This window comes from Dermacentor silvarum, chromosome 7, assembly GCF_013339745.2.
Source record: "Dermacentor silvarum isolate Dsil-2018 chromosome 7, BIME_Dsil_1.4, whole genome shotgun sequence".
Lineage (NCBI taxonomy): Eukaryota > Metazoa > Arthropoda > Arachnida > Ixodida > Ixodidae > Dermacentor > Dermacentor silvarum.
In genome coordinates this window covers 44,367,492-44,394,391 of record NC_051160.1, presented here as the reverse complement: position 1 = coordinate 44,394,391, position 26,900 = coordinate 44,367,492, and the positions used below count along the sequence as shown (strand labels likewise).

Below are 26,900 nucleotides of genomic sequence, written 5' to 3'. Positions count from 1 at the left end.
GCACAAGTTGAGAGTTAGGTCCGCCATCTTGGTTGCGGCGAGGAAGCGAGCGGACGGCGCAAGGCCCGCACTACCCGCACGGATTCACAAGCCCCAGATCGACCCTCACCGTATAGCTAAAATGCCGACGCACTGCTGTGTCCCCTGGTGTAAGCAGCGTGGACCGAAGGATCCAGACGGGAACAAGGTGCGTGGTTATTGTTTCACACCCGTGTTAATCCGTACACATCGGACGTACCTGTATTAATAGTCGTCCGTTGAAAAAAAAAGAGAAATAACCTCTAGTTACCAATAAATTATAAGAACAGTTAGAGAAGTAACGTGTTGTACTTTCCCGATGTTAGTGAAAGTTTCGAAAGGCGGCCTTTCCTTTTTGCGTCAACCCCGTACGACCCACTTTTTTTTTTTGTCCGACGGTCATGACAGCAGCCTTGTCGTTAGAGCAAATTCAGATGTTGTGGATGTGCAGAGGCTGTAAATATTAGGGTACCTGGCGCTCGCTCTTGTAAGCCCTTGGGCTCAAGGCCATTAACGTCGAGATTTTCTCGGGTACAGACCAACCCTCGCGCCGCGATAGAGATGCCGGATAGTGCGGATAAAGCGACGGACGCACGTTCTCGCGCGGGTGTCACGCGGACATTTACGATCGTGATCAATGATCACTCTTATATGGTACAACTAACCGCATCGAGTTTGCCGAGTTCTAGCGCACCACACGATCGCGGCCGATCGCAATTTGTTTAATCTGTATCGAGAAGAATCGCGATCGAAAGGGTCCGCGTGACAGATATGCATATCGACCACAACAGCCCGGTAACAAACGCTTGCACGGTTGTGGTAGATTTATTATCAAGCGAAGTATTTTTAAATATCACCCGCAGGTCACAACATTCATGTATTGCACATACGGGTTATTAATGTTTTGTTGATGCAGGTTTTAACTGCATGTTTATCTCTTGAAACTTGCAGGTTTCGTATCATCGCTTCCCAAGAGATGCCACATTATACAAAAAGTGGATCATCGCCATCAAGCGCGATGAAGGGAAATTCTTCAACGTGACAAAATGCACAAAAGTGTGTTCAAGGCATTTCCTGCCATCAGACTTTATTCCCAGTGTATCCTGTGGCAACAACTTGCTGCGACAAACAGCCTGCCCCAGTGTGTTCAGCTTTGGCAAAATGCAGCAGCTTCGCAAGCCACCGAAGAAGCGAACATCAGATTCCAGATCAGCACATCAGATTCCAGATCAAGCTACTGCTCAAGCATCGACTGTAGAAGACAGTGAAGCAAGATTTTTTGATGACCAGTCTACTGATCGATCGTCTGCAGCAGCTGTAGGGTCCGACACACCTGAAACAGAGGGAGACACCACCAGTTGTTCACCTGCTGCTGGTACAGTCCCTTCATTAGGTGGTGGCGAGCCTGTCAGTGAAGTGGAACGTCTTGAGGGTGTGGTTGCCACACAGGGCAATGAAATAGACAGACTTAAATATGAATGTGAAGTCCTCCAGGAGCAGCTGCTCCAAACGAAGACAGAGATGCACCTCTCTCTCCAAGAAAATCACCGCCTCACTGCACGTCTTGAAGAGACAGAAAGTTTAACAAGCTTTTGCGTTGAGCATTTTAAACACTCAAATGAGGACTTGCTTGCCTACACAGGAATGCCAACATACCGGCACTTCCTGGCATTGATGGCTTACATCAATCCTGGAAAGAATGGGAGTAACGTTTTGAGGAATGCTGGCATCAAAGCTAGCGGGGGCCGACGGCGGAAGCTGACAGTGGAGAATGAGCTGTTCCTCGTACTTGTGAGGCTTCGTCTTGGCCTCTTCGAGCATGACCTGGCACACAGATTTGGCATCACTCAATCAACAGTGTCACGCATATGTGTGTCATGGATTAACTTCATGTACATAAGACTCTGCAAATTACCACTCTGGGCATCAAGAGCTGTAATAGACGCAACATTGCCTGCAGCATTCAGTGCGTATTCAACAACAAGGGTTATTTTGGATGCAACTGAGATAAAGTGTGAGGTGCCCTCCTCACTGTCTCTCCAATCGAGCTCCTACTCTGCTTACAAGTCTTCAAATACCTTTAAAGGCCTCATTGGTGTTTCACCAAATGGCTTAGTTACCTTTGTGTCAGAGCTCTACACAGGTTCTATCTCGGACAGGGAGGCCGTACTGAAAAGTGGATTTCTCGACCTCAAGTTTGATGGAAATGATTCCGTCATGGCAGACAAGGGGTTCTTGATTGAGGACCTTTTGGCAAGAAAAAATGTCAAGCTAAACATTCCACCATTTCTGCACAGGAATGCCCTCTCTGAACAACAAGTAAGGGAAACTAAGGAGATTGCTTCATTGAGGATCCATGTAGAAAGGAGAATAAGGAGAATCAAATCATTCCATATATTTGATCGTCCGATCCCACTCACTCTGGCTCCCATAATCAATCAGATCTGGACTGTGGCTGCTATTCTCACAAACTTTCAAAGCCCTCTGAGCAAACCTTCACCACCAAGCAGGCAACAGCTGGCACCTCCAACAGAGCTAATGAATGAATAACTTGGAGGATGACCTCTATTCATAGGCTCAAACCACGGAGCGAGATGACACAGAAGAAGGAACTTCCCTCATTCCTACAACCAGATGAAGTCACGATAAAAAATAAATAAAATATACAATGTGTGAACGCGACCCATGACTGACTCTTCTTCATTTGTACACATCACTTGTACAAATTCCTCATAGCGTGGAAGCTTGGGCATGTTGGTGATTCATTGGAAAAAAAACAGAGACACGAGAGAGCGACACTACAAATTCCTCATTTGTATTTATCATCAGCCGTACAGCTTGTTCTTCATCGTAGCTCGAGCTCGGCTGGAATAAACGATTTAAAATAAAATATGCAATGATGATTATACAAACAATAAGGAATGGACAATAATACAAAGAAAGGCAATGTCTAGCACAAAAAAAGCCATAAATACAAAATATCACTTCATTTATTTATTAGTTACCTGCATCCCCGTAGGGCATTACAGCAGGGAGGTTACAAACTTAACTAAATACATGAACAAATAATTACAATGTGTGGAAGAAAGCATCATTTTCTGTGATGTATACAATGCGCGATGGCAAACAGTTCCAATCTTGAACAGTTCTAACAAAAAAAAGAATAACGGAAAACGTCACCCCTACAAGAAAATTCCCTGACCTTCAAACAGTGGTCCAGTCGCTTAGATATGTAGTGTGGTGCCTGGATATATACTACGCGGTTTGTGCCCGTTTTAGAATAATAAATATTGTGGAAAAATTTTAATCTGATATGCCTTCTACGATCCTTCAGCTCTTGCCATTTAAGTTTGTTTGCTTTCTGTCATGCTAAGCTGCCGACTATAGTTACCAAGAACAAATCTAACTGCCCTATTCTGAATTTTTTCTAATTTATTTATAAGCTCAGATGTGTGTGGGTCCCAACAAACATATCCATATTCAAGTATTGAACGTACATGACTGAAATACAGCTGCGTTTTTAAGTTACTCGGTAAATGACTAAAATTGCGCCGCAAGAATCCCAAAACTGATGCTGCCTTATTTACAATATAGTTAACATGCTTGTTCCATCGTAAATCAGAAGTAAAAAAGACGCCTAGGTATTTAAATTCCTTGCTTATGCTTAGAGTAAAATCATGAATTCTATACCTATATGGATGATTAGCTCGTTTTCTTGTGAAGGTGACGTGAACAGTCTTATTTATATTTAATGACATATCCCAACGCACACACCAGTCTGCTATAGTAGTTAAGTCAACTTGCAGGATTTGTGAATCGGAAATGGAATCTACGACTCTATAAACAACATAATCATCGGCAAACATCCTGAATGAAGACTGTATACCAATTGAAATATCATTAATGTACAACAAAAACAATAGTGGCCCCAACACTGAGCCTTGGGGAACTCCCGACGTAACTGATGCATATTGTGAAGATATACCGTTCAGAACAACAGCCTGTTTCCGCAATGACAAATATTCAGCAATCCACGCTATTATTTGACCATCCAAGTTAAAGCTTTTAATTTAGAGATTAGGAGACTGTGTGCGACTACATCAAATGCTTTACGGAAATCTAAGAAAACTGCAGTCCACAACTTGTTGCTTATTGAGCCGAGGCTAAATAGTGTATAAATTCTACCAACTGTGTATTGCAAGATAAACCACGCCTGAAACCATGTTGGCTGGGGCTTAGGAGATTATGTTTAGTTAAATGGGCCATAACGCAACTGTATATTACGTGCTCCATAATTTTGCAGGTTATACTAGTTAAGGAAACGGGCCTGTAGTTCTGAACGGAGTTTCGCACACCACTCTTATGTAGGGGCACGACTCGCGCTAATTTCCAATCATCAGGCATGTCTATTTCACTGAGGGACTTCTCGAACAATCGGGTGAAATAAAAATATAATGCGTCCGCACAATTTCTTATGATAGCGGCAGGAATGTCATCAGGGCCGCATGCCTTAGTCTGGTTCACATACGGATACCATCGACACAAAAGGTGACTTCCGGCATGCGGTCTATTTCAATAGGTAATTCAAAACAGATAGTACATGAGCTAGACGGCAAAAACACAGATAAAAAATAACGGCTAAAAATTTCAACTTTAGACTCATTATCATGAATAAGTGTTTCATCATTTTTTAAAGCAAGTATCAATCTGTTGTCCTTGCCATTACGCTTCACATACCTCCAAAATTCTTTGGTATCCCTGAAAAGTCTTTCATCTAGATTAAAAAAATACAAGTCCTTAGCGATGTCAGACTTTTGTCTAAATTCAATTTTTATTGCTTTCAGCAAGGCCAAATGCTCTGGCGAATTAGACGCCTTGTATCTGATAAGTTCGTCGCTGTCATCGAACAAGGGCACGTAACTCTGCGTTAAACCAGGGTTTGTCTTGAGCTCGCCTACTTGATATAACTCGTGATGGGACAAAACCTTCACGTAGTTCACACATTTTCAGTTTGAAAGTATTCCACAGTTGTTCGATATCTAGATCATCTGCGAGTGCATCAAAAGTTGGAAAGAACGACTCGAAAGCAGCGCTAATCGCCTCGTAGTTGGCCCCGCTGTAGGCATAAATCTTTCGACTAGGTGTTTTCGCAACCTTCACATACAGAACTGATAAATCTGCTAGAACAACGTTGTGATCGCTCACAAGCTGCAAAGTAGATCACTACAATGAAGAAAAATGTTCAATCCACATATCAATGCAACCTCATTACAAAACATATATTGCCAGAATTATAACAACGCAGCAGTGTTGCGAGCAGCAAAGTAAGGCAGAGCTGTAGTAAAAAAGAAATCATCTAACTGTGCCTTAACATTGTCCCACTTCTGTTGATCAAAATAAATGCGCTCCACAGCTATCCACTTTTCCGAAAAAACTACGAAGTCCGCCCACTGGCATTCTGTGACAGCCATCTGTCCTAAAACTTGATAAAAATATTCGTCATCTCTCTTGAGCTGCGGTGTATCATCAACAAATGTAAGACAAAAGTTTTTGGTGGTTACAGTATTGGCTTCACTGTCTTTTAAAGAGTAGGGGCACTTTATCTCTACCACACCATAGGTGCCTTCTTCGGGGTCAAAGGCCAACCTATCCGGGCTTGCACCCAGCCATGGACAGCTAGGGTGCACAGCAAGGCCACAATGTTGCAGGGTCACGTTGTGTCCTGCAGCTCTCATTGTAGTGGCATACCGCTCTGCAGCAACAGACTCATTTTTCTTTCCATATTGTATAGCTCGTACACGGGACAGATCCTTTGGGTCTAAGAGGTTTCTTAGTCCTTTCTCGGTCCATTCTTTCCGCTTTATCACCCTGCCAAAGGTGGACGCTGTGAGGCGGTGATGTCGTGCTGAGTGCCATCTGTCGCTCAGGGCCTGCTGCCTGGTATTAGCTTCTAGGTCCTGGGCTTCCTCAGGAGCAAGTTGAAGGTGCTAGGAAAGAAATACAATAATATATATTTGCCGCAAGTCTGTACTTTAATGCATTTCAGCAGTTCTCAATAATCATGCTTGGCGCACATCCAGTCTGTCGACTTTTGCTAGTAACGGTGCATCAGATGACGCTAATCTGAGCATGCAAAATGCTGATCGATTAAATGGCCAAACAGCGAAAATTTCACAATTAGCTGCAAGCCAATCATCTTTCGTGCCTTGTGTGAGCCGCCACACAGCTGTTTTTGTTATATGCTGCAGAGCTATTTTGAAGGTTACTGGGCCATTCTATAAGTGTTAACAAGACATCATCTTACACAAGGCCATCTACAAGGGGTGGGGAAGGAGAAATAAGGCATCCTCTGTCGCAGGCATCGCAGTTGTAATTGTACAGCATTTGACTGCGGCAATGACTGACAACAGAAAGCTCGAACTGTTGGCAGTGCAAACTTTCACCACCAACCACTTTCACCACCAACCGGTATCTTTTGTGAATTATGAAGCTACAGTGCCTTCAGCACAGGGCCAATTACATGGCTTAATATGGCTATTACTATGGTTGACAAATAAACACACTAAATTCCAGTCCCCACCCTGTACGACTGTAATGTGCCACTGGCACTGGTCAAAAGTAATATGGCGGCTAGGTCAGCTCTGACCAATGCTCACATTACTTTGGACGCACATTATGCGAATGACAAATTGCAGCAATAAAAAACCGGAAACCACAACAGAAAAAAAGAGTAAGAACATGCAGCTGGCTGTGAAGCAGTCAAAGTGAGCATCTTTAGCTGCGCACATAGGAAGCGTGAACATTTTAAAACAGTATTGTAATGCAGTGATTTGGGTTTCTTGGTATGGCATCGTGAGGCTTATAGCAGATGAAAAGACAAGGACGAAGGAAGACGTGACACACTCAGACGCTAGCGCCTGTGTGTGTGTCATGTCTGTCCTTGTCTTTTCACGCACTATAAGCCTCACGTTAAAGCAGTAATCGTTCTTGTACGCCTGTTCATGAGATAAAGAGCACGCTATGCACACCAATTAAGAGCAGCAGGTCTAAAAGTATAGTATCGTCAGACATGCATGCTTTGAACTCTACTATCACAGCAGACGTCCATCGCCAGACAAAGCGGCCATGCAGCTTGGATGGTGCTGACTGAGCCAATGAACTTTTGGCGGTTACATTATATCCTTTTAGTAAGATCATCAGTAACAGTTCCCATGACCTGGCATGTAGGTGGTGTGATCAGGGCCAGCAAGGCCTTCTCAATGAATGTTAAATACTTACCAAGCATGATGCTCAATGCATGCTCTTATTTAATCCGACCTGAATGTAAATAGGCAGTATGCACGAATGCGCATTCAGGACTGCCGACGCATTGCAACAAGCATGCTTACTGCCATATGTAAAAAGCACTCGCTATATGCTGAAAGAAAATAACACTTTTGCTACCATAAGCACATGGCAAACCTGCAAAAGCACCTGATAAATGCAATGAACGAAAGCAACAACTAATGTGCTAACCATCAGAATTTGTTGTTCGTCAACTGTGAGGACATCAGGAAATGTGTGCTGCACTGCACCAGTGAAAAGCGCCAGTCGTGGGACAGCACAACTAGTGCCTGCACCAGGGGCTATGGTTGACGACATCCACGTCTTAAAATCATGCGGCCTGTCCGACTGCTGGTATGTCAGTGGAGAGTCTGCTGGAGCAAGACCTGCCTTTGTCTTCACCAGAGGAGCCTGCACGTCCAGTAAGACAGCGGCAAAAGGAAAGTCACCCAGTGACTCTAGCTCCGCACCAAGTGACTGGATTGCGGCTACTTGGCTAGCTTCATCTTGGTAGTCCAAGCTTGCATCTGAAAGGCGAGCAGTCACTGGCAACTGCACACCACCTTCTCGTGGGGCTCGCCAGTCTACGTCTAGAACACTTGCAGGCTTTATGCCTTTCTGTCTCGGGCGTCTCCACTGCTGAGGCAGCTCTGTGCAGGAAAGTTCTGGTGGCGGCTCCGCAAATCCTTGCTGCTTCAGCAGGGCTAGCAGGCGTACTGCTGCAAGGATGTGGCTGCAGGCTCCACTCTTTCCTGCGGGGCATTCACAGGTAGTGGTACGAGGCACACCGGTGGCACTGTGAACTGACAGCTGCACGTTGTAGGGGCGGCCACTTTTCTTTTGACTTCGGAAACACGTGCAATGCACATGGACGATACCAAGTCTGAAAAGAAAAGCCAAAACAGTGCTGTGGTACTCATAACAGTGGCATGTGCTTTAATGGGAGAGTGCCCAAGAACCGAGACATCTCAATGTATATAAGATAAAACTCTTCCATAGAGACCTTACGACGAGTGTTTGTTTCATGATGAAAGCTGCAATTAAACATTGACTCTGGCAATCAAATAACGTAGTGCTGGTAACAAATAATTGTTTCTATATCAGTAATGTTATCACTCGAAAAACCACACGATAAAACTAAAAATTATGAGGCACGCCCTAGTGGAGTGCTCCGGATTAATTTAGACCGCCTGGGGTTCTTTAACGTGCCCTACAACGCAAGTACATAAGCGTTTTTGCATATCACCTCCATTAAAATGCGGCGGCCGCGGCAGGGACTCGATCCCGCGATATCGCACTCAGCAACAGAGCGCCTTAGGCGACTGAGCCACCACGACGGGTGAGATAAAACTTCAAGAACTGATCTGCAAAGCAATATGCAGCGCTCTGGGCACGTGGTCGTTCGACAGTATCGGTACGTTTGTTTTGCAAGTTGTTTCTTGGGTGACTCGGCGTCCGCCCCTTCAACATGTAGAAACCGGTCGCATCTTAACACAACGTTACTAGTGCGCAGGTTGCTTCCGTCCACAAACACTCCCGGAAACGAAGAAAGAGAAGCTCCCACTGTATTCGGTTGTGACGAAACTTCCATATCAAAATGAGCGATACGGTTTCGGGTGTGCGCGAGAGCGCCAGTGCAAGGATGGCGTCAGACGCCGTTCGCAAAGTATGCCAGTTGTAGTACTACAGTAAAAAGTTTGCTTACCCTGAGTCACACGTGTTCGTACGAAGCGATGACGGCGAACAGTAGGCCTCTATGGCAAAGCTGTACGCCTTCTTGCGCTGACGGGCAGAGGGGCATTTTTGGTCGCACAACCATTCCAATGTGCGCTCCGATATATGCGGAACGACCGTCAAATTCGTCGTCCAACCTGGGCTGCTCAGACTCGGAATGCATCGCGGCTGGTACGTACCGAGAGGACTTGCCATCATATAAAATTTTCGCTCACATACAAACAGATCTCAATGCGGCGCACACATAGAAACACACGCTGGCAGCTGAACACTCGCCGCAACCAAGATGGCGACCGGACTTCCGGTGCCCAGTGTTGGCAGATGACCAAGCAGTTTTGCATATCGTCTATTAGGAGTAAATAATTGCAAATTACGGAGCCGTTGTTTTTTCAGTATTGTCATGCGTTTTACGAGGTTTGTGCTACGTTTCCCCTGTTACCTCTGTTGACTAAAGAAGGCGCCTCTTTAATGAAATCAATTATTGGACATCATCTGGTCTGGTGGACACCATTTTGGTCGGCGTTCTGTTTAATATTTCTATTAGGCACCTCGCTTATATGTAGTTAAAATTGGGGGACTATCAATGTTAATGTCAATCCTCCAGTACTTTTAATGTGAATAGTATTACTTGCCTGCTTCAGCCGTTTAGAGCCTATCTATCTATCTATCTATCTATCTATCTATCTATCTATCTATCTATCTATCTATCTATCTATCTATCTATCTATCTATCTATCTATCTATCTATCTATCTATCTATCTATCTATCTTCTTATGCCGACCCAGTGGCCCAAGTTATCTATACCTGCGTGAGCCACTAGGTGTGTGCTCCTGGTAGCGATGTCATCGTGGTCGTTGACATCGATGACGACTCAATGCAGCAATCGCACGGGTTCGTAGCGACCGACTGCGCGTCTGCATGTATGTGCGCGCACAATGATTCGCTGCGAGCGCGATTTGGCGCCGTGCCGTGAGCATATGCACATTTGACAGTACAGAAGCAACCATTGTTGCGTGGACGCTATCAGAGCTGTTCAACAATAATTTCGTTATAACTATAACTATGCTATACGGCGATTCGTGATGTGTCATCGCGACGATTCAATAACATTTACCAGCGAAGCTGTTTTAAGCTATTCGTAACTACATTAGTCGTCCGCGAAAAACTGCGCCGAGCTATGACGTCACCTCGCGTTGCCTAGTAACCGGCGGCGCAGGTGCGCACTCGCTTCGCTCGACACAGACACGGCTCCGCCGAGCTCCCGCCAGCTGCGCCCTACTGCGCATGCGCTGTGACGTCATCCCGGCGCATCTGCGCTCGCCGCTCGTACACTGTGCATAGCTTTCGCCCCACTTCCCCAGACGTGACGTCACGGCCAAGTGTGTATGCGCTCTTTCGTTCCTTATGAAAGCCGGTGCTCGGTGGCGGCGCGCCAGACGTAGGCATGGAGAGACCAAGGAACGTTCCCACTGCCGAGTAAGAAGCCGCTTACCAAGAATCGCGGCGCGCTGCTAAGCGACACTGCCAGCGTCGACGCCGATTGGACCCAGCACGGTTAGCCGAAGAAGTCGGTGCAAAACGACGATGGCGAGCCGGAGACCACAAGTACGTCCAGCGAGAGAATGCTGGGGAACGGGAGGCAAAGCGTCGGCTCCGAGAAGATCCCGACGTGATAGAAGCCGAGAATGAACGATACCGATCAGCTCCGTTGTGTCTTTATCCTTGCGCCACTAGTGCAAGCTACCCCAATTTGCTTTTAAATTCTTGGACGTTTCAATATCTTTATTTCTCAAGTTGCATGGCACTGTATGTTTATCTGTCTTCTCAGCGAGAAATATCCCGCTGCTTCTTTTTGTTAATCCAGTAGATTCATTGTTTGGTGCTAACACAAACATGAGCATATGCCATGCCTTTTTAACAGCGGAGCTGTTTAAGCCTGCCGTTGGTCCGTAAGTCGTCCACAAAAAATGTGGTCCGGTCGTGGCGGTTGTACAGAAATTGTCCAAGCGCAATCCCTTGGAACTAGCGACGCTGAGCCTGGCTAAGTATATAGCTAAGCATGGTTGGGACTACTTAAGCTTATGCAGTCATCGATAGCCAATCGGTAGTAAATCAATAGCTAATCGATAGTCGATAAATGATAAATTCCGGAAATGCTGGGGGTGACTTGGTTTAGTATTTAGCCTAGCCGAAACACGTAGCCAATACCTTGTAATAGCCAATCAATGTCTTATCGATGATCTACCAATAATGAATAAATTTTGAAAAATGCTGGGGATGACTTGGTAGTGCTTAGCCTAGCCCAAAAGCCAGGACTAGCTAGGTGCTCATCAGCTCCGCTGTCTCTTTAGCATTGCGCCTCCAGTGCAAGGTACGCTAATTTTTTTTATGTGCTTCTTACCGTTCCCTTTCCATTCTGGTGAACTTGCCAGTATACAGCATCAACAAGTTGATAGACCAAATCTTCATGACATTAACCGGGCAGCGCGCGCGGGCGAGCTTCTCAGTGCGCGCCTTTCTGCTATTCAGGGAGCATCGCAGGCTTAACGCCGTAGCAGAAATCTTCCTCGCGGAAATGCTTGCTACACACCCGAGTTGTAGCCGATGGCTGCTTGCCGTTTCTTAGTTTCGCAATCCAAGCTACACGCAGCTTCTTGGCCTACGGATACGTGTGAAGGCTGACACCGGGCTCCGTTGCGTACGGGTCCGGCACTGCGGTACCGAGCAATAGCCTACCATGTCGGACGCCTTCAAAGGCAGCCACTGTCTATTATAGTGCTTTCAAGTGCTGTAACGCAGACACCCGAAGCGGGAAAATATCCTCACTTAATCAGAGCCGTAGCGCAGGTGGGACTAAACTTTCGTTTTCAGCTCGCTTCGGCGCTTCCGAAGCAGATGACGCGGCCGCTTTGTCCACGTGATCCCTCATATACCACGTCACGCTGACGGTGGCGCCAGCTTTTCTAGTGGTTGATCTCGCACCCAATAGTGCAGCCAATATTCAGCCATTTACGCCCGGAACTATATACCGCTGCGCCAGGATATTACGTGTGTTGGTGGTCAAAATTATTCCTGAGTCAACCACTATGGCGTGCATCATAATAAGAGTGCGGTTTCGGAACGTACATTTCCTGAATTCAATTTTCAAGGCATCTAATTCTTATACATGTGATATCACTTGCCACGCCGAGTGTCCTATGTCGGCCCTATAGGGACAGCTTGTAACTAGGCAAAGTTTAGGGCGCAGCGAGATCAGTAGCTCCACGCGCAGACAGTAAGCGAGTATACACACGCCGTGCTGTTTGCGCACGGTTGCCTGAGTAGATGTAACTAGCGACGACTCAAATTGTGACGCTTTTACTGCTTCGCAGATAGCGTGAGAAAAACAAGTTCTCCATTTTTTTCCCGCCAAATTACTAGCATGACTACGCGCCGAGAGCTAAGTTTTCGCGGCGTTGGCTTTGTAAGTGGTTCAACATTTCAGGCTGTTAATTTCTATATAGGTGCGGTGGCGTTTCGTGAAAACCACCTTGAAATGAAAAAGGCACGTGCATCTCCATGACACCAGGGGCGGCATTCTGTAAGAGTCCAATTAGTGGACTGTCCATTTCGGCTGTCGCTGATTGGCTGCTGCTTCATGTGCAGGAAGGAGACAGGCTGGCACCTTCCTGCACGTGAAGCAGCAGCCAATCAGCGACAGCCGAAATGGACAGTCCACTAATTGGACTCTTACAGAATGCCGCCCCAGTTCTCTCGCACAGCTGGCAGGGCTTTAACGCAAAAGCAGAGAAATTTTCCGCATAGCCACCGCAGGTGTTAATGCATGGTTGCATTGGATATAAGTGCCGCAAACTGCCTCGAGCGGCCAGTCGCGCAGCAATTTTGCGTCTGTTCACGGGCTTTTTCCTCGCTCGAAGAAAAAAAAAAGTTGCAGTGGCTTAGCTCGGCTAAGCCAGGATATACGTAGCGTTAGCAAAGGTTCAGCTGATTATTCTTAGCTTTCCTGGTTGTCTCCTACGCTCAACCGCTAATTGCCAGGCAACTACTTCGGGATCCGATGAGTCAAGCTTCTCCGTTCTTCTGCGCTGTTGAGCAGCATTTGCGCTCTCCTTCTCCATAGCTATACCACACTGGCAAACGCCAGTCAGAAGCGCAGCGGCTCCAGCGCAGTGTCAGACGGCGACTGCACAGCGAGCGCGCGCCGGCGCCAGTGCGTCTACCACGGCTACGACGTCACTCCTCTGGAATGCGCAGACCGGCGGCGGTGAGTCGCGCGCGGCGGCGGCGGAGTGCGCGAGAGGTGCCGGCTCCGGTGGCTCCGGTGAGCAAGCCGTGTGACATCACTGATCCTTGCGCATGCGCAGCACGGCTCTTGATGTGCCGCGCGAAACGGGCTTGGCTAGGCCAGTGTAGCTAACGCTACAAAACACTTTTATATAGCACGTATTGAGCAACAGAAAGCTGTAGCGGGAGTTTCTCATGTTGCTCTACCATTTCTTATGGGCACCTTTCATCCAATTATAATATTTAATAAGTTGAATAATTACTTAATACTAATTGTCTAATTAGGCGGAATGCAAAAAATCTGAGTGTCTCCAAGCGACGGCAAGCAATATTACCTTGGTTCTGTCCAGCTACGTGGCATCTGCATATTTTTAAATATTGGTGTCTGATAGTTGGGACACCCTGTATATACCTGTGTTGTCCTCTTTTAAATTTCAGATGTGTTAACGACGAGGCTTTTTTGTTTGCCTGTCCTGCTACATGGCTATACTGTATGACGCCATCTATGAAAAAGAAAGCATCCGGGGCTTACCCACGTATCTGTCCTTTTATATTTGCTGATGGGTTCGTCTGTAATAACTATTTTGACACCCCGCTCTTGTTTTGCAGGTACGTGTACGCGGGAAAGGCCAGGATCGAAAACTGTTTCGAAGCCTTGCACACAATGGCTGCAGCAGAGAAATATCGCTTCGAAGATCTCGCAAATTCTTGCCTGGTCTACCTTCGGAAGCACGTCGACGTCAAAGAAGCGTGTCTCGTGCTCGACTGTGGCTTCGAGAGCGGCTATGGATCGCTTGACAAAGTGGCAGACGCGGTGCTCGCTAACCTAGGCAAGGCGGCGCTGCATTCGGCATGGTTCCTCAATAGCCGTCTGGAGGTGGTGCATCTTGTTCTGGACGAGGTAACAGTTAATCGCATGACGCAGAATTTCATACCAAGATTGCTTAGCACTGAAACTCTACTAACATGGGTTACATTCCTCCCAACATTCTTGCGAGCAAAGAAAAAAGAAAAACCGAACGAAATTGCAAGCGCGCGGTGTCACGTGACGGCGCTAGTCCAATAGAGAGGAGGAGGCGCGCTGCTGGCGGCGCGGGGAAGATAACGGCGGAGAGGCGGTAAGCGGCTAGAAAAGTTCGAAGGATGTCCCTACTTTAGTGAGTACGGTTCCGAACAGCAGTATATCGCAGTTTCAGTACACCTGCCTTCCCATGTCATCCCAGTCACGTGCACCTTGAAACTAGTGTGCGCATGTGTTCGCTAAGGCGAGCAAAGTGTTATTTTATGCGCTTGTTACCGTCCGCCTAATTACCCATGTAACTTTTGCGACGCCCTACACGATGCCTTACACAATGTTATTTTTAGGCACCCTTCCTCTCCTATCATTCTTCTTCGCGATTTCAATTTCCCCGATATCTCCTGAGATAAAATCAGTGGCCTTTCCACATCACTCACTTCCGTGGGCGCGCGCTTCATAAACTTGTGCAACTTCAATTTAACGCAGCTTGTGAAACGGCCCACGCGCACTACTTCTTCTTCAAATCTGTTAGAGTTAGTTATAACCACTCAGCCTGATTATATTTGCAGTTTAACTCATCTGCCCTGTCTTAGCGATCACTGCATGCTTTCGTTCAAGTGCGACATTAAATCTGTACTGGAAAGCCAATTCTACTAAGGTAATTTTCGCATACAAGAAGGCTAACTTCGACTCAATTAACGCCGAATTAGAAGATTTTTGTTATGAATTCTTACGCAGCTTTTCACAGCGTTCAGTTGAACAAAACTGGTCTATCTTCAAAGACGAAGTCTTATTACTAATAGATAAGTAATCGTAGTGCGTAATAGTAATCGTAATAGTAATAGATCGCAGTGTGTCACTTAGTGATAGCAGATAAAGGTAGGCAGTGTACCACAACACCGTGTTAGAGTATAATCAGGCACTTAGGGTAGCCAAAGACAATTTTTTTTTTTTTTACCTGTACACTTCCATCTTTGTTACAATCCAATCCACAGAACTTTTGGAGTATTGTGACTGGGCCAAGAAAGCAGGAAATTCAGCTATGCGATGAGGCAAGGCTGATATCATACCAAGAAATCAGTGCTGTATTGTTCTTCGAAACCACTTTATTGCCTGCCGATACATCATTTTCTAATGATGTATCGTACATTGCCGCCAAGCCTGCAGTGGCTTTTTTTACTATGATGGATCCAATCTTGGTTGACTGGGTTGGCATAGCCAAACTAATACAGGCACTGAAGCCATCTTCTTCACCTGGTACCGACGAAATCACCGCGGTGTTTCTGAAGCACACTGAGGCATATTCACCAATAATGTTGTCATAAATATTTACTCAGTCTTTGCAGTGTTCCCAGCTTCCTCACGACTGAAAGGCGGGGAGGGTGGTAACAGTTCCCAAGCAAGGTAACTTATCCAGCCCCCAAAACTATAGACCCATCAAATTAACCAGCATTGCTTGTAAGCTGCTAGAACATGTAATATACTTCAATCGGGTAACCTTCTTTGAAAGTAACAACTTCTTCTGTATGCATCAACACAGCTTCACGAAACATTATTCTTGTGAAACCCTGCTTATTCTTTTTACTAACGACCTCCTTAACGTCTTCGATCGCGACTCTTTAGTAGATTGCATCTTTAGCGTCTCTCAACGCCGTCGTCTTCTAAAATTGAAAACCCTTAACATCGACCCCAACGTGCTCCAGTGGATTGAGTGCTTTTTATTAAATCGTAAGCAGTATGTCACGGCAAAGCCATCTTCTTCACCTGGTACCGACGAAATCACCGCGGTGTTTCTGAAGCACACTGAGACATATTCACCAATAATGTTGTCAAAAATATTTACTCAGTCCTTGCAGTGTTCCCAGCTTCCTCACGACTGAAAGGCGGGGAGGGTGGTAACAGTTCCCAAGCAAGGTAACTTATCCAGCCCCCAAAACTATAGACCCATCAAATTAACCAGCATTCCTTGTAAGCTGCTAGAACATGTAATATACTTCAATCGGGTAACCTTCTTTGAAAGTAACAACTTCTTCTGTATGCATCAACATGGCTTCAGGAAACATTACTCTTGTGAAACCCTGCTTATTCTTTTTACTAACGACCTCTTTAACGTCCTCGATCGCGACTCTTTAGTAGATTGCATCTTTAGCGTCTCTCAACGCCGTCGTCTGCTAAAATTGAAAACCCTTAATATCGACCCCAACGTGCTCCAGTGGATTGAGTGCTTTTTATTAAATCGTAAGCAGTATGTCACGGCAAACAGCTATGACTCTCCTAATTCTACTGTAACCTCCGGTGTACCGCAAGGAACCGTTCTCGGACCGTTACTCTTTTAATTTATATTAGCGGTCTTCCTAACCACGTTTCTCACAAATTACTTTTTGCGGCCGATTGTGTAATTTACCGGGAGATAACTAAACCTGGCGACGCACTGCTGCTTCAAGCTGATCTGAACTACGTCCAAGCATGGTATACTCAATGGCTAATGAAACTGAACGTAAATAAATGCAAAATAATGAGAGTATATGTCTTAACAGTAACGCTCCTACCCTTTATCCTTACTTTCTCAATAATGCTATCTTAGTGGCTGTTAGCTCATATAAACACCTCGGCGTTCATATATCTAATACATTGACATGGCAAACTCACATAGACTTCGTGGCTAACAATGCTAATCGCATGTTAGGTTTCCTTCACCGAAACGTTTCACTGGCTCCTGTCTATCTAAAACTCTTATTTTATAAAACACTTGTAGGGTCGAAACTCGAATATGTCGCCTGTATCTGCGATCCTCAGTCTGCCTTGCTTACCTCTTCCTCTGAAGCTATTAGGAACCGAGCCGCCCGTTTCATCCTTTCTAATTACTCTCGCACCTCAAGTGTTACTGCAATGAAACTCTCCTGGACCTCCCTGACCTTACGACACGCAGAAAAATGGCGCGGCTTGGGCTATTCCACAAAATATACCTATACCAATCTTCACCTCAAGAATGCACTACTCGCTGCTCCTCATTACTTTCAGCACGCACAGATTACCCTTATCACAACTTCAAGGTCAACGTCCCAAGCTCGCGTACAAACCTGCACACTTATTCCTTAATTCCAAGGACATCCAACAGCTGGAACCGCTGGCAGCGGCCGGTATAGCCGTTGGTGCCCCTGCGGGCTGGACTTCTGAAGTGGCGGCCGAGGTCGCCGACTGGGTCCCGAGGCGAGGCCTAACAGGGTCGGCGTGCCGGTGCAATGTCCGCATGCCGGACGGGACCGGCATGTGGACGAGCAGCGATGAGGTGCTGGCAGGAGATACCACCTGTCCGGCGGACCTGGGTAGACCAGGACGGATGTTCCTGGCGAAGACCGGAGCTCCTGACTCAGGCAAAAGCCTAGGACGGCACCCTCGGTCAGTAGCCAGCTTCTGCTTCAGCTGCTTCAGGAGCACTGTGGACCGGAGGCCCGGATTAAAGATGTCCAATGGTGTCTTGACCATCCGGCCCAACAGGAGCTCACGGGGGGCACGGCCAGTGACATCGGGGAGCGTGGTCCGGTACTGGAACAGTGCCCGGGCAACCTTCGTCTGGAAATACCCAGCCTTACTCTTCTTGAGCTTGATGGTCTGCACCACCCGCTCGGCTGCACCGTTTGAAGCACGGTGGTATGGCGGAACCACCATCCGGCGGATTCCTCTCTTCGTCAGCCAGGCCAGGTACTCTGTGCTGGCGAAAGCGGGACTATTTGGGACACGATGACGTCCGGCAACCCCTGGGTAGTGAAGACCGGCCACAGCGCCGCAGTGGTCGTGACTGCTGATGGAGTGGTAACAGGTAGGACCTCCACCCGCTTTGAAAAGGCCTGCACCACCACCAGGAAGTTTGTGGCTCTTCAAGGCCCGCTGATGCTCACTGACAGACAAGACAGCTCTGCACCATTGGAGCGATGTCCTGATCCAGCGCCAAGCCACCAAACGTGGGACCGGGCCATCATATTTGTCTTTTCTACACCAGGATGAACCGCGTACAGCAACTGCAGGACCCTAGACCGCAGACTTTCTAGGACCACCGCCCTGGAAACCCCACAGTAGGCAGCCCTGCTGCAGGCTCAGATCGGTCGCCTTGTGGCTGTAGGCCCGCTGCACCAACTCCTCCCCTCGGGACACCGCCTTGACCACCTGGGACAGGACTGGGTTCCATCTGGTCGCCTACCACACCGCAGATCTGGAGAGTACCTCCGGGTACGCATGCTCCAGCGTGAACTCTGCTGGACACAGCATGAACACTGCTGCAGGGGCAGGCGGCTCAGGATATCAGCAGATCCCAGGTCCTTTCCCTGACGGTGGACCAGCTGGTAACTGTAGGGCGCCAGCCTCAAGGCCCAGAGTACCACTCGAGGTGATGCCTGCACGGGATCCGCCTTGTCAGGCCCCAGCAGGAGCTTGTGGTCCGTGATCGCCTGAAGTTTCCGGCCCCACAGGTACCGGTGAAAGCACTCAACCCCGAACATGAAGACCACGCCTTCCTTGCCGAGATGGCTGTAACGTTGCCCTGCAGCATATAGCCGACTAGAAGCAAACGACCCGGGGCGTTCCTGGCCATCCCTATCCCGGTGCGCTAGGACAGCTCCCTCGCCATACGGCGACGCATCTACGGTAAGGTAGACAGGCTTGGCCGGATTGAAGTGTAGCACTGAAGCCTTGGTGATTAGCTCCTTGCTGCACTGAAATTCCACGTCCTGCTCCTTCTTCTAGGCCCCCTGCTGACCATCTCGAAGCACAAAATGGAGCGGCTGTAGATGCGCCGACAGGTTCGGTAGGAAACTCCCGTAGAAGTTGAGGCCGAGGTAGCTCTGAAGCTCTTTCTTGTCGTGGGGCTTAAGCGCCTTGAGCGCAGCATCAACTTTGTGGGGTGTCGGGGCCAGGCCGGCCTGGGAAATTACGTGTCCCAGGTACCCAACACTGAGGGTCAAGAAGACCGCACTTTTCCAGGTTGAGTTTGAGACCGGCGTCCTGCAATCGTGCCAGGAGGTTGTGCAGGTTCTGTAGGTGGTCCCCGTCGTCGGTGCCGGTAACCAGGATGTTGTCCAAGTACACCGCCACATGCCTCATGCCCCTGAATAGGTTGTCCATCTCCCTCTGAAAAATGACTAGGGCTGAGGTCATGCCAAACGTTAAGCGCGTGTACTGGAAGAGCCCCAAAGTCATCGGTATTGTGACATACTTCCGGGAGGCATCGTGGAGCACCAGCTGCTGATAAGCGTCTTTGAGGTCGAGCTTGGTGAACTTCTGTCCCCTGGACAACGCTGACCAGAGATTTTCAATCGGGGGCAGCGGGTACTTCTCGATGGTATCGACGGGCTGATGGTAACCTTGAAATCCCCGCAGATACTGACACTGATGTCTCGCTTGAGGACTGGAACGATGGGAGCAGTCCACTCAGACGTCTTGACGGGCACCCGGATGCCCTCTCGCTGTAACCGTTGCAGCTCGTGGGTGACCCCGTCCTTCAGGGCCAACTGCAGTGGGCGAGGCTTGAAAGAACGAGGCCGGGCTCGCTCAGGAACATAGATGCCGGCTGTCGTGCCGGCGAATGTGCCCACCCCCAGCTGGAAGAGGGACTTGAAATCGGTCTGGATTTCAAGTCCCTGTCCGTTTTCACCTCATGCAGGACGGCTTCCTGATACTCCGGCAGATGAATGCCTAGTGCGTCAATCCAGTTTCGGCCCAGCAGTGCCGGTGACGACCCCTTGGTTAATGGGAAGGGTTGCCTCCCTGTCGCCAAAGCGTACGCTGACCTGACCCTGGACTTGGGAGAGCTGTCCGGAGTAGCTGCGCAGCATTACGAAGCCTCGACGGACACGCCGGGGAAGGTACGCTTGAACAATTTCTCGGCCATGGCCGACACGCCGGCTCTGTGTCGAGCTCCATGGAAATGGGTTGTCCGCAGACTTCGACGGTCAGCATGTATGGTGGCACAGACGACGGAACAAGGACTGTGTGCCACATGTCGAAGATCGGCGGGTCCTCGGCCACGACGTGGAGCCTGCCCGCGGGGGGACCCGAGCCTACCGCCGCACGTCCCCGCCGCGTACCCTTGCGACGGCTACCCTGGCCGCGGGCTTGTGTGGAACCTGGGCTTGATCCAGGCTGCTGCTGCTGTCCTCTATTTCTCCCCCTCCCCCCCCCCCTTCAGCATACCCGAGCAAGTTGTCCAGTTTTCCCGCACATAAAACATTTTGCTTGGGAGAGCTTGCACTGTGAGGAAAAGTGCGCACCACCTCAGTGACTGCAGGTACCGCCCTTTTTTGCCACCTTGTTGACCGCCGCAGTGGTTCAGCGAGTTCAGCATAATGCGGTAAAAACTTTGCATAATAGCCTGCAAGACCAAGGAATGACTGTAGCGTTTTACAATCAGTAGGAGAGGAAGCATTGAGGATAGCATGTACTTTTGATTCAATGGGCGATAACCCATGAGCACTAACATTGTTTCCTAAAAATTGTTGTTCATTCACAGAAAAGACACATTTTTTGGTTAAGCTTCATACCGGAGGCATCAATCCGGTTCAATACAGCTTTCAAGTTAACATCGTTCTGCGCACGAGTGTTGCCCCAGACCAAAATATCGTCTAAGTAACAAAGTGCGCCTGCACAACCCTTAAACACCTGCGACGTCATTTTCTGAAACACAGCAGGGGCAGATGCGAGCCCGAAACGCATTCTCCGGAAGCGAACTAAACCTTCGCGAGTAATGAACGTAGTTAAGTCCCTACTATCCTCAGCTAGTTCAACTTGGTGATAAGCTGATGCAAGATCAAGTTTTGAGAAATAAGTGGCACCTGACAACTGATGAAGGAGTTCCTCGATGTGGGGCAGAGGGAATACTTCGACCACGATGGCCTTGTACGGCTCGCGAAGGTACACACATAGTCTAATTGAATCGTCCTCCTTCTTGAAGCCCACCATAGGCGACATCCAGTCCGAGGCGTCCACTCTCTCGATGCCTCCGGTAGCCTCCAGTCGGACATGTTCATCTGCCACTTTTTGACGAAGGAGAAGGGGAAGCCGTAGCAGCTTGGATGACACTGGTTTCAGCTCCGGTCGACGTTTCACGCGATGAATGTAGCCCTTTACCAAACCCAAGTCTGGCGTGAATAGATGAGTGAACTCCAACGGTGTGCTGGACGGGACTAGAGAAGGAGGTGGGACCTGCGCACAAGACAATGCCCTCCAAAGATGACTATTTTCACGTCCTTGGTGGCGTCGAGCCCGAGAAGTGACGAGCCTCTTTCAGTCACATAGAAGGTAACAGGTTCTGACTTGCCTTGAAATTGTACTTTCGCCTTAAAGAATCCCAGATTCTTGATAACTTGCTCGGAGTAGTTCTGGATAACCAGATGAGACTGTAGAAGCCGGACGTGCGCAAAGTGCTTTTGGTAGTCACGAAGATTCATGAGGGACACCATCGCCCCGTTGTCAATCATAAGTGGCAACACCACGTCGTTGACTTTTATGGGGAGACGCATCAGGGTCATGGCGTTGACGCCGTCTTCGATGCTTAAAACAGTCACCTTATAGTAACAGTGCTGTCGGTGGTTTCGAATTCGTTGATGTTTTCTTCCTGAGACGTACGGCACATTTGAAAAAAAAAATGGCCTGTTTTTCCGCAAGTCTGGCAGAACCTGCGGCGCGCCGGGAAACCGGAAAAATGGGCCCAAAGTTGTGGCGACCCGTAACGAAAGCAGCCGCCGGCTGGAGTCGACGACGACGAGTCGGAGGGAGAGGAGGCGCCCAGTTGTCTTCTTTTCTGACGGGGAGGCCCACCTCCTCGCTCTCGCTGTCCGCCATCTTGACCTCGGCTCGGTCGGGGGGGGGGGGGGGGGGAGGAAGCTCGTAGCGCTGGCCCCCGTCTTGACCCGGCTGGGGAGCGAGGTTGCTCCAGTTGCCGCCATCTTGCCCTTGACCTGGCTGGGGAGGAAGGCCGCCGTCTTGCCCGTCGCGTCAAAAAACGCTTGAGGCGCCCGATAGCGCGAAGGCGAACTTTATGGTTCGTTCTTTTCTTTCCCCCGCACGACCGGCACCGCCGCTGCTGCGGATCCTTGGAGGCGAGCGCCATCTGGTGATGCTGTAAGAAACCCAGCGGCGCAGGTGGCGCGGGCCTTTCGCTGTGATTGGTTGAATTTTCTGCCGACGAAGAAATCCCGGGATCCTGGTCATATACAGCTTCGCTGTAATATAGACTTAAAGAGTTGAGCGGTATAGGGTGCCCGGTACACTTTTTTGGCGATCCCTTTTAGAAGACCAACCTTGTCCTCTTCCGTCATCTAACGTTCGAGGGCCTTGCGCAACTTAAGCACTTCGATTTATGTCATGGATTTCGTCGGGAACTTCAGCTCGCTGCATTTCGCGCTTGCTCTGCTCACTTTTTAGCCGTCGGATCTCCGGGGCTCTTTCTTATTTCATCTACCAACTTCTACCACGTTGTGAAACTGTTTTCGTGGTTTTCATGCCACGAGGACGCGGTTCCCTTAGGGAAGAAGGCAGCGTTGTTCAGCAGGGCGGTGGCGCTCCAGCTGTTGAGCCGGCTTGCACGTTGGTAGAGCCAGAGTCCTTCAATGCATTGAAGGACTCTGGTAGAGCTGAGCCATCTACCCACGTCATCCCCGGCTTTTCTGGGGAATGTTCGTGGCTCGATTTAGGGCTGTTAAGGGACGCTGAGAGAAGGTACGGAGTTGTCGCCGTCTCTGGTTCTAGACTGGCAATTCTGCGACTTCAACAAAACTGCGCAGATTGCACTTTTGTGGTCGGTTGGTCGTCGTTCTTCGGGGGCGCTGTTTTACCTCGCACCTCCACCAAAACTGTTACAATGGTGTGTGCTTTCCAATTTGATTATGGTATACAAAACGCATTCATGAGCTCCTGAAAATATTTACAAAATTTTCTGCCGTAATATCGCTAGATGATTGCAGAGACGTTTTTTTTATTCAGGTAATATTGACCTTTTCTACTTTCCGCTTAAGGCTCACTTGAGCGACAGGCCGACAACCCCTTGTACTGGCATTGGTAAGGCAACATATTGCGCAACATGACTTACAACACATATTTGCTCACGATATTGTTGTGTGCGTATGATAAACTGTGACTCTGTTACCGCAGGTGTCAGGCGTAGAAGAGATCGATGTAGTTCGTGCCACGATAAAGTGGGTGCGATCATATTGCGAGACTGGTGCCATGGACTTCAGGACGACTATTTACGCGTTCCTGCCGAAGCTGAGGTTCTTGGCGCTGTCACCGTCGGAATTCGTGGAGTTCATCACCTCCGAGGACGGGCAAGGTGTGATGGAAAAAAAAGACGCGTTCGCCATTTTGTGCAACTTGATCCACAAAGGGCGCACAGAGGGCGCACTACCAGAATGGGTATGCCGAGAGAAAACCTCACGCCGTCCGAAATTGCAAGATTACCTGTGGGGCTAATAGCCTAAGCTATAGTGGAAGCCCCCCACTTTACGTCTTGCAGAGACAGTTTCGTCTGGTATTACGGTGACAAGTCTGTCTTGCAAGACTTTTGAAAGAGCTTTTAGGGCACTCTAATCCAACTCATTTCTCAATTTGAATGTACGTTAAGCGGAGAAGATATCTTGTTGAGCAACCACTGTGCCTGTTTGACTGAAATGTGTTGTATTGAAAATAGATAAATGGCGTAACCGGTGACAGCAGAGTTCTATAATTCCGAGTAAGTAACTTATTATGTAAGTGAAAGAGAAATAATCACCAAATTTTAAACTTCAACTGCGCAGCAAAAACAGACGTCAATATTTCACCCTTCTTATGTCACAAATAATTACGCTTTTACGCGAGTTCTGCCAGAAGTGCTGTTCACAGAACGCAGTGTGCATAGGAGAGGTTGGAGAAATGGCACTAATGTTTCCAACCAACGTATATACTATGTTGATTAGCTCAACGAGTACTACTCTATGGCAGTTTACAAAATTCAATTAGCTCGTTTGCTTTCCTTCGTTAATGGGCAACAAATAAGCAAATTTGATGCTTAATTTAAAACACTTAATTCAGTAAATTGCCACCATTTCTTTGAAAATGTCTCCTCCCAACTGTAGCTGGGTTTTTACTCTTTTATATAACTGCAGCAGGTTACACGCAAATAGAGACAACGATTGTTTAGAAAGAGCATCCGTGTGTCTCGCAGACGTTCGCATGGAAAGAAGTGTAGGCAACTCTTACTCTCGTGTAATTATTCATAAAAAGTTCATATGCACGCTTGCCGAGATGTACAGCGCTGCATTTCTTGTCAAAAGCCACCGTAAAGATCGATTTCGGCGAGATGTATGCTGTATTTTATTTTTATATCTGCTTCTGTATCGGGTTATGTGTCGAGCGAGAGCCTTCGTATTTTACTGTTGTGTAATCATGAACGTATACGTCAATACTGTCAAACAGGTACGTCTCCACGTGTACTTAACTGTTTAAGTCAAACATTTGTTTCTTTAGTTGTTGATATCGTCAAGCTTTAATTGGCGTGTTTTTCTGCGATGACTGTGTCAGATTGTTGAAAGTAGGTTACGTTAACTGTTGTATGTGTGAAAGTAGGTTGAAAGTACAACTGCTACTCAAGCGACTGCCAAGGCGTGACGCCGCGAGTGTAATTGCTGGTCTACTTTTATGTTCACCGTTGAAGTGTTCAATAAACATCACGTGAAGCCTATAGCGTATTTTGACTTGTCACACTATCGGGGTTGGCTGCTTGGTTGCTTGAAATATTGAATAGGAAGAGATAGAACTCAGAATATATTATGTACACCCGTGAGCAAAACTATACGGACCACAGGGTAGCCGAAAAAAACTGAGTTTCTTCGTATTTAACAAGCATAAACTGAAATTCACGAGTAAACTCAAAAGTTCGCAATGCCAAGTTTGGACTGCAGTCCTCAATTTGAAGTTGCGTTCAGAGGCAGCGGGAAAAATCGGCTTTATCGCGCTACGCCTGGTCCGTATACGTTTGCTCACGGGTGTACATCTGCAAAGACGTGAAAAACTTGCAAGATACATTTTTTTATCCGAATCCATCCTCCAATGGCTTCCACTAAAACGCTCCAACACATTTGTCTCTGCCCGTGAGTGGTGTACAATCATATTGCAGCACAAACAGTGTACACATTACGAGACTCGGAGGTGACGGTGTCTGGAGTTACAGAATTCCAGAATGATAAAAAATCATCGCTATGTACGAACCTTTTGTTTCATCAGCTCGCGGGACACATTCTTCGATAGGACACATTACCACCCTCGTTGAGACGTACGGGCGGGTTTGCCTAATGTTTTCGTCAGAGATGTGGTGAAGGGGCGAGGCTTGATTCCAATATAACGACATTGCTGTCGTGAAGCGAAGCGCAGAAGTTAGGGCTTGAACTCGTCCCCTTATGCGCTGTCACGAAAACACGGGTCTTATACATGTCTGTATTTTTCCACAAGCGTAAAGCCGTTTCTCCTCTGTCCGTTATAATTGTAACCACCCGCGGTAACGGCGCTCAATCTCCATCCAACAGCACAAATTTAGATATACCGCATATACTGGGCTAAAATGCACTGCTCTACGATGTACTGTGCAACGGTCTATGAGTCCAGCCTGGCGAACGATGCAGAGGCCGGGACATGAGATGCACGAAGAGGACATATGCGCAAATCTCCTATTGATATTTCTGTTGTCTAGTCGTTGCGCTGTTCGCAATGTTTAATGATTGCCAGAGAGCCATTTCTCACCAGGCCTGAAATGCATGCCAATTTACTGACCTGCTGATCTGATCGTCCCTTGTTCAATCAGCAGTTGCGGCACGTTGAGATGCGAAAATTACGAGCGTCTCCACATTAGAGTTAGACATGTCGAGAACGGTTACGTGCTTTAATGCATGTTGTGCCACATACGTTGTCGCGTTCTCTAAAAGCGTGGGGAACACTGGACCGACGTGTATTCAATGCGGAAAGGATGCCTACACCAACTATCGGCCAACTTGCCGGTAGATTGCATCACTTGAAGGACAAGCTCGTCATTCTAAGCCATAAATGGCGCGACCGCCATTTGTCGCAGTGTGATGGGATTTCGTGCCTGTTCACTAACTCCCTTCGACCGGTCACCATGCGATCAGCCCTCTGAGCGGAAGCATTATAGAGGCAACGCAATACAACCACCATGTCTGGCCTTGTTTATAGTAACATCGGCTCAAACGAATTGTAACACGCTTCCGACATTGAAATGCGCGAACGTCAGCATTCGCCAGCCGTCTACGTCATAATTTCAGCCGATGTTGCAATTTAGCAAAACTTACGCCTATCAAAACAACCGCACTTCGAATGATATTGCTGGTGTTCAGGGATGGTTAGGCCTAGCGCAGGTCCCGTTTGAGCAAAAGTCGTTGCAGTTCCGAGAAAGTTAGGCCTGCCGCAACTGCAGTTTACGCGCGCGCGTGCAGTCGATCTGCGCAGGAGGTTAAACAATTGGGTCGAAGAAAATAGCTTCTATAGACC

The 26,900-nt window shown here is 48.0% G+C and overlaps 1 protein-coding gene across 2 annotated transcripts in view; it reads left to right on the top strand.

Moving 5' to 3' along the window:
* LOC119457968 (BTB/POZ domain-containing protein 6-B-like) overlaps positions 1–25,083 on the top strand; it is a 43,312-nt gene extending 18,229 nt beyond the window's left edge. For both annotated transcript variants that reach the window (XM_037719752.2, XM_037719753.2), the window contains exons 4-5: positions 13,970–14,261; positions 23,520–25,083. In XM_037719752.2, coding sequence (XP_037575680.1) covers positions 13,970–14,261; positions 23,520–23,837 — 610 coding nt within the window. In that variant the 3' untranslated portion in view covers positions 23,838–25,083. The remainder of the gene's footprint in view (positions 1–13,969; positions 14,262–23,519) is intronic.
* Positions 25,084–26,900: the final 1,817 nt, after the last annotated feature.